This window comes from Anabas testudineus, chromosome 16, assembly GCF_900324465.2.
Source record: "Anabas testudineus chromosome 16, fAnaTes1.2, whole genome shotgun sequence".
Classification (NCBI taxonomy): domain Eukaryota; kingdom Metazoa; phylum Chordata; class Actinopteri; order Anabantiformes; family Anabantidae; genus Anabas; species Anabas testudineus.
The window spans coordinates 12,734,275-12,742,613 of NC_046625.1; the positions used below are offsets into that span (position 1 = coordinate 12,734,275).

The 8,339-nt window shown below is 40.0% G+C and overlaps 2 protein-coding genes across 4 annotated transcripts in view; one reads left to right on the forward strand and one right to left on the reverse strand.

The window, feature by feature from the left end:
- creb5b (cAMP responsive element binding protein 5b) overlaps positions 1-3,068 on the forward strand; it is a 38,592-nt gene extending 35,524 nt beyond the window's left edge. For 2 of the 3 annotated variants that reach the window (XM_026373145.1, XM_026373144.1), the window contains exon 11: positions 71-225. In XM_026373145.1, the coding sequence (XP_026228930.1) occupies positions 71-225 (155 nt within the window). Of the gene's footprint in view, positions 1-70 lie in introns of all 3 variants that reach the window. The other variant, XM_026373146.1, reaches the window with a different exon arrangement.
- A 152-nt stretch (positions 3,069-3,220) lies between these two features.
- cpvl (carboxypeptidase vitellogenic like) lies at positions 3,221-7,544 on the reverse strand. Its single transcript, XM_026373538.1, has 13 exons — positions 7,395-7,544; positions 7,119-7,297; positions 6,865-6,986; positions 6,167-6,281; positions 6,009-6,067; positions 5,839-5,918; positions 5,662-5,728; positions 5,327-5,449; positions 5,098-5,229; positions 4,818-4,916; positions 4,519-4,692; positions 4,142-4,324; positions 3,221-4,049 (listed from the first exon to the last, which is right to left on the reverse strand). The coding sequence occupies exons 1-13, from the start codon at positions 7,397-7,399 to the stop codon at positions 3,951-3,953; spliced, it is 1,437 nt and encodes a 478-aa protein (XP_026229323.1). The 5' UTR covers positions 7,400-7,544; the 3' UTR covers positions 3,221-3,950.
- Between the last annotated feature and the right edge of the window lie 795 nt (positions 7,545-8,339).

Genomic DNA, 8,339 nt, shown 5'->3' on the forward strand with positions numbered 1-8,339 from the left:
CAGAAATCATTTGCACTTGTGTATGCACATACGACGCCCACCTACAGTGATGTCTCTTCTGTTTCCTCAGGTCCAGAGAGCAGTCCGGCGGCCAGTCCAGCGCCGGCATGCTCCCAGCAGCAGGTCATTCAGCACAACACCATCACCACCTCCACCACGCCTGTAGGGGGAAACAGTGTACATGGGCAAGCTAACCACCACACAGACATCAACCCCATCCACTAGTGTCAAGGGAGACTAAACCCCGACTGTAGCCCCAAACTGCCCCCTACTCCCCTGCTTTCTGAGGGTTGCCGGCTGCACACGCTGCATCTCTCTCCTTCCATCAAGAAAAACCTCAAAAGCCTGTGAGGCTGTTCTTTATACAGTAGCTACAGTATGTATTTTTATAGACCAACAACCCCATTAATGCATAATGTTATATGGTCGGTTGCCTCTTGTTTAATATACTTTTTCGTGCTTTTAGCAGAAAAGGGAATTTTGCTAATTTCATGCAGCGCTCAAGTGACTTTTTCTGTTGCGTGATGGTACCAAATGGACCACGGTGGTCATGGAACCAGAGGAAAGAGACATAAGCCTCAGACTGTCATCTCTATAAGCAGATCTTACATCTCTGTATGCCCAGTGGACTAGTAATCAGTCAAATCGTTGTTTGAGTGTCACAAATGTAAGTATGCTGAGTGTATGCATGTGTATCCCACAGAGGACTCTGAATAAGGGAGTCGAATGTCGCTGCCTTTAAGCTCTTTTCTGAAACCAAGTCGAACTATCACCATAATGTCTTGAAGACAGGAATATGCAAGCGTGTGTAATGATCCTTTTCTCTCCTAAAAATGTATATGACTGTTAGCCTTTTCCCTGTCAGTCCGATTCTCAAAGAGTGTTATAAAATACAGCATGACAGTGAATATTCCATAGGATCAAATGGAAGCAATACATTTCAGTATTGATCGGCTTCTCTACTGTATGTCCTCATTATGATCAGCATGGCCAAGCCACTCTGGTCCAGGGGACATACGACGCTGTTACAACTGCAGAACTGGACACTGTGACACCAGTGAGGCAGCTCAGGAGCTGAAACAAATTCCTTAGCTCTCCAGGACCAACTGAAGCTTTAATTATTTAGGCCTCTTCTTGTGTGTGTGGATCTGAATTGTGAATTCAAATTCCAGATGACTATAATATTTGATTGATTCATAGTGTGCATGTGAATCGTCTGTGTAATGTGTTTTACCTACTTTCCACTGCAGAACAAAGTTCAGCAAGCGAGCAAAGCTTCAGTTAGTGAGCAAATAACTGTGGGCATGTTTTTGTTTTTTATACTGGCATCCCACCGCCAGTAGTAAAGTATTTTACAGTTTCTAAAGGGAAGTAGTTTACGCCTGTGCTTTCTAAAATGTCACAACGTGCCTGACGTTTTCCTAGAACCTTTTGTTGGCTTATAGAGACCAGAACCTTTTTTCAATCACCATGATATTATTGTGATTTTTTTTTAAACAACCTTTTATTAGTTATCATTCTTTCTGCTATTGGCTTTCTTATAGATGTCTGCTGTAAGTTAGTGCAAAACCAGCTGACCAAGGAGAATATAATCCACGATCCAATTGACCTCTGACCTCTTCATCAATTTCTTGTCCTCTCTTTCTCAGGCTTCCTCTGTATTTCAGATTAGTGATGGATGTACTGATAATGATATAGACTTGACCTTATCTTTCTCCCTTCCAGCCTTGAAACTTAATGCCTTCTCATGACTGACCACATCTCCTCTTTCCTTTCTCTTGTTCCTATGACCAGGAATGTCAATTCATTAGCATGATGACCATAAAGCACTGTGTTTTACAGCAGCAGGATGGATGAAATACATTCCACTGACAGGTGGAGTGATCGCAGAGCTGTCTATGCACTTTGTCCTCTGTCTTGCCAGAGGGTAGAATAGCCATATTAAGGTCCGAGTAATTCTCAGTGATTCTCCTTTTTCACACACCAGCTAGAAAATTGGTGGAGAGAGTGTGCCTGGCATGCATCACATGTCTACAGATGAAAGAAGGGAACCCAGAGCTCTAATTGCAGGATGAACCTGCATATTTCAGTTTATGCCCTTTTTTTTACTCAAAACATCTCCTAGTACAGTTTTGTCAAAAATGAAGGATGTGAATTTATTATGATGATCTTTATTCTCATACATTCATTTTTTCTTAAGGCATTCAGACTGTTAATGTGTCATCTTCTCCGTCAAGTCTGCGTGTGCAGTTAAGCATGTGTGATGATGAGACAGAGAAATTGATTCTCTTGAAAAGGGCTTTGTTGAACCAACCCTTTAAACCGAAGCTTGGATTATTTTGGTAGTATTTTTTTTCAACCATATTTAAATTGTTAACCATTCCAAATTAACCTCTTGCATGTGAAAATAAGGCGATGAACTCAAAACACTTTCAACTGGAATTTTCCTATTTTAGAGTCAGATATGAGAGTGTCTAATTTCGTTTTTGACAGTGGATCCAGGTTTTTAGAAAAAAAAAAAAAGGCATTTGTTACTGTATGGGCAGATAAAATGGACAGATGGACGTGCTGTGTGAGTGTGTCTGTGTGGATTTGTGTGAGAGGTGGAGAACAATTCCTACACATTAATGATGTTCTAATTGTGTTATTTTAAATTTAAAATTAAAAATATTGTACATAATGTCATTAATTTCTGTAATCCTGTACATGTAATGCAACCACCTTTCTTTTTGAAGGGAGTAAATGTGTGGTACATGTCTGTAAATAATGTTTGCATAGCACTTGTTGCCTTTTGTTATATGTTGAGGCTCATTTCAGCGCTTAAATACATTGTTTATATGTAATGAACTGATGAATTCTTTCTTGCCTGTATAACTTTGTACATTTTATTTTGAGTCTGTAATGACATTGTCTCCATTTTGTTTTGCATCTGTACAGATGTTAAAGTTATCACTGCAGTTACATTACGGTATGAAAATAAAGCACTTGTTCTGTAATATACGAACTGATGGTGAGTTGATGTCCGCGACATCTTTCAGTTGTTTCTGTGAAATTTCAAATCAGATATTTCCCAATGCCTGTCCTTGAAACATAACTGCTCATTAAATAGTTATATGCTTTAAAGGTTTAGAATACTCATTAATTATTAAACTGTCTAGACCGCTTGATAGATGCCTGATGACATAACAAGTTTACTTCGGTACACAAACATCTTTATTGCATTCTGTCAAAGTGTCAGATCACTACAGAAACACTGCTGTGTGTCAATTTCATTTAGCCCTGACAGTTAAATTAACAAGCATAATGTACTGTTGCAATAGCAAGTTTACAACATGCAAAGATGCCGCTATACTTCTTCCAGCAACGTTTAATGATTTAATGTTAGGAGCTACATTCAGACAATCAGGGACGTAAGGGTGTAAACTTTTTTCACTTTTTTGCAAAGAGATTTGTTGTTGGTTTTGTTTTTTCTGAAGTTTTTAAGTGGTATTACTTTGGACCACAGTGACCCCTGGTGTACATTTTATTGACTCACCAGCAGAAGAGGTCTGTGTTTTTAAGACACACTGATGAAGGAGTCAGAAAACAGTTGAACCACTGCTAAAATCACCTCAGAAATTTATAAAAAAGCAATTTATTTCAAAGTTAATTTTCAAGTTTCAAGGTTGTTTCTTTACATTTTTACATCTTCATCATGTAGTGATGGAATGCACTGTAAACCCTATTCCCCCCTCAACAAATGCCAACAAAGCTACACATGTAATTTTCATTTATTTTAGTCATTTAGTCCTAAAGCCTATGTGAGCTGTGGTAAAATGCTAAAAAAAATTAAAATAAAATCAGCTGCAAAGATGTGAAATACTCCAATAATTTGCTGATTTACACCGAGTGTGACAATAAACAATTTTTCAAGTAATATGCCCTTTAAAGTGGAGGTGTACTAAACCATTTCATATCCAGCCCCTCATTGAGAGGAATCTGTCAATCATGTCAAATGATCTTGCCGGTTGGTCGTAAGGCAAAATGTGTCCCCCTCCTCGGATGATGACCTGAGTGACGTGGAAAGGTGACAGATTTAATAACAAGTCTTTGTTGAGTCTTTGTTTTCACTCCAAGTTGACAATCATGAATACCTCCTCACCTGATAAAATTCTTTCACTTGTCTTACATAACCTGCCACCTCTGTGTCACTGGGCTGAACCTTCCAGTGGTAGCGAGCAGCTGTTTTGTAGTCAGCAGCCCCGGTCCAGTTAACGGTAGGTAGGAACCTCTCAGTCAGGGGAGCAGCTACAATTACATCCAGCTGACCACTGTAGATTAAGACCTGAGGAATATAAAACACCAAAACAAAGAAAGAGGGTGTTAAAAGGGACTCACAGGGCTGGAAAATAGTGACATGAATAAATAGTCAGCATATGAATGATAGTGATCCTATTACCATGAACAAAATCTAGTAGAAACTAAACTGCAATAAAAAAGCTGAAGACAAGCTAGACTGGGGACGTCTCCCTCCTTTACCCTATAGTTGTCCATCAGTACTCCCAGCCACGGTTTGATGCTCTTCATGACATCCTGCAGAAGGTGCTTCTCCACCTCTGAGCCGCTGTGGAAAGTCAGGTTACCCACGTGGATGGCACGTCGTACTGCTGGCAGAGTCACAAACTGAGAGAAGTACTCCTGGTCTTCGGGCTCCTGTGGTGTACACAAAGAAATGTTGTGGTTATGCAGACTGAATAATTTATGTCATGCATTCTTTGGAAAGGTTTTGCTCTTAGAAGGCAAACACAGATATTAGGCTTGCTAGTATTTCTGAGTACCTGACATGTCATGTAGTTGAAGTAGTTGGTGCAGCCTGTAGCATTTTGAAAGAACGAGGGATATGGATCCACGTCACCATTCAGCAAGCGATCAAAAACCTGAAAACACACGTTTAGATCCAATAGTGTTCTGTTATTTACACAATTAATGCTTGTTTCATAATGAAAACCGCCTCTGTGAAAGCAACATGAAATGACATGTAAATCTACATAAAAGATCATCATTCATTTTGTATTTTCAGAAATTTAATGTCACTCTTAATCTAATAGCATCTCTTACCTGAAAAGCCTCCACCCACTTCTGCTGCTGGATGAGCTTCACCCCTTCATCTGTCTGCTGGACAACATACTGTTTTTGGTTTTCATCAATCATACCTGTTTGGTACAGGAACTCACCATAGCCACCAAGCATCTAAAATGAAAAGGAAAAAAATAAAACATTTATATTTCAAAATAAAATAAAATACGAGGTGTTAAAAAGACAAAATTACACTACGTTTGATACACACCATTTCTGGATCGCAGAGCCCATCACCGATAGCCATCCCCTTAAAGTTGATTTTCACTTTGGCAGTGGGGTTGTTTTTATGGATGTAATAAGCAATTGCAGGAACATACTTTCCTGCATAAGACTGCAAAGCAAGAGAGAAGTCTTCATATTAGGACAGGTTCTCAATAGGCTTAACAACCATTATGCATTATTAGAAATGAAACAAACTTTCTCTAACAAGCTAGGTAACCCTGATGTTCAGTGCACAAGTCAAAAAGCCACTTGCAAACTGCAACTACGAAAAATATTTAGACAATATTCATTTGTAAACCCTAAAAAATAGACACATCTTACTTCTCCAGTTGCATAGAAGTAATTGGATTGATACTCAGGAAAGATCTGGAAGAACTGTGTTAAAGCGCTGTAAAGTAAAGAGATGGAAACAATAAGAGTCAGTAACTAACAAAAGACCAAACCTAAAAGTCCAAGTGACAAAATTACTATTTTTGAGTTTGGTGGACGTCTCTGTACCTATAAAGATCTCTGCCAACATCGTCCTGATTCTGTGCAAAACCTCTGTCATCATCAGTGAAGCTGAAGCCTGTACCGACCTAGAGAAAAACAACAAGAAATGTTCTTCAGATTATCCAACAGACCTTGAATAAAAGACTCTTGTCTGAGGATGAATAAGGAACACGTACTGGATTGTCGATGTACAAAACTGAATATGCAGTTGTCCAAGCGAAATCCCTGAAACCAACTAGAAAGACAGAAAAGACAAGCAGGTCAAAAAAAAAAAGAAGCTACACCGACCATTACAATCACACAATTAATATTAGCACATGGAACAAGTTCTTACCTGTCAAGTTCTTATAAACCACATATGGTCCGTGTTCTACGAACAGGCCGAACATGGAGGTACCACCAGGTCCACCCTGCAGCCACAGCAGGACTGGAGCATCATCCTGGGTTGGCTGCCAAACAGGCAAAGGAGGAACTGAAGGTAAGATCTCAGCACCACCTTGTGGTGACTTCAGTTTACTATCACAATGAAACTATTTAATCTTTCAACACTATTTGCACAGAAATTCCTCAGCAGTGATAGAAATTTGTATTCAAAGGGGGGCAGATTTGACATTGACAGTATAATGCCAAAGAGTTGACTGTTAACATTAGACTTTTAAAGTTTCAGTTCAGTTTCAGCCTGAAATTAAGGTTTTACTAGATTTAATACAATGTGTAAATACACTGGACGATCTAATCACAGCAATAGTTTGTACCGACTGCTATGACACAGCACTTTGCTTTTAAGACAAAGTGACATGTAAGACGTGGTTACTGATTTAGCAACTAACTGAAGTCCAAGTTCCACTACAAGTATTCCCTCTTTCTACAAGACAACTGATAAAACACAGTGAAACAGTCTTATCACTTATTAACTCAAGCCGAGCACCAAGAAGGTTTCTAAAAGCTTCTTTGCTCCCAGAGATCCTCTCGAATTGTGACTGTGTGTTTGTGAACAACTGCTGATGGAGAAAAGCAGACATTTGAGCGTACTTTTAGTGCAGGGAAGAACCAGAAGAAGAGGTTGCTGTTGTACTTCTTGTTGACAGTGAGGTACCCAGCATAGCTCTTGACGTTGGCTCCAGGCAGTTCTCCAACCAGACTCAGTTTCCTGGCTGGAAGAGCAACATGTCACCACATGGACACATTAAGGTGGATTATAAGAGGCTGTGTGTAATGTGATCATCCTTAAACTGCAACACTGAGCAGGGATAAGTGTTGTGTTACTGTGATGTGTGGGCTCTTACCTTCATCTATGGCACCTTTCTCTAGGTAAGGAGTGAGGAAGAGAGGGGACCCGGGGTCGACTCCATCCAGGCCGCTTACCCGGTGAGATTGTCGGCAGAAAAACGACGAGCAGCCCCTCGACAGTGCCGAGTCCAGACAGGCCCAGAGTAACAGGAAACCCAGAGTTTCCTTCAGCAGCCTGGTGGAGTAAGGAAAGTGTATATCAGCCTGCAAACGCCTGACAACTAATACAGGAAGTGACTGGAAGCAGCTGCATTTCCTGTGTATAAACTCACCGCATGTTCAGCCGGAACAGAAGAAAACTCAGCCTTCAAACGGGGAGATGCCTCAACCAGGTGGTCAGCTGCGGATGGACAGACAAATCTGGAGCTGTGCACTCACATCGACCACATGACTAAAACCTGAGCGACTCATGTGACACGATGGGTCACGTCACGTGATTGTTGCTGTAGCCGGCGGATTTCAACCCTCAGCGCTGTCTTGCAGGAACCTCTCCGGGTTTGAGCTTGTGAACTAAATCGGCCCTGCACAGGAATATGACAGCGTTTCTTGATAAATGTGCATAAAAATGCATTTTAGTCTGACGTGGTGAGTAAACAGTGTTATCATAAGTTTATCAAGTTGCAGACGGGTTAGTAGGAAAGCAAATATGAAACAAAACTTATAATGAAATTAGGAGCTAAACTTGCCTATCATGTGCTTCTAACATGTGATTTTAACAGGAACTTAATGTTACTTATGCCTTATAATACCTTATAATTACACACCGTATCATTAGACAGCATATAAACTAAGATAATACCTGACAGCTTTGGGTTTACTGTAATATGAGTACAGATGATGAAATGAACAATCTGCTGATCTGCACCAAGGCTGAATGTTGATGACTGAGACATGTGCCAATGTCAAAATGAAATCTTTGACTGGAAAACAAAAAAAAAACAAAAAAAAAAAAAACCAAGAAAGAAATCAACACACCTTACAGAGTAGATGCTAAAGTTGCATCATGTGTTTTTATTTATTTATTTTGTTGTGAGTGTCTATTGAATGAACTATATCTGACCTGGCCAGCACCAGACAGAGGACAGAGAAATGATCGGTCTATCATCAGAGCTGATGTGTTTGACACACACCAGCTCTTTATCTGTATTTACAGATAGTTAGTTGCACACAGTCTGACCTGGTTTTATCGATCGGCCTTTAAACATCTGGACTGGAAC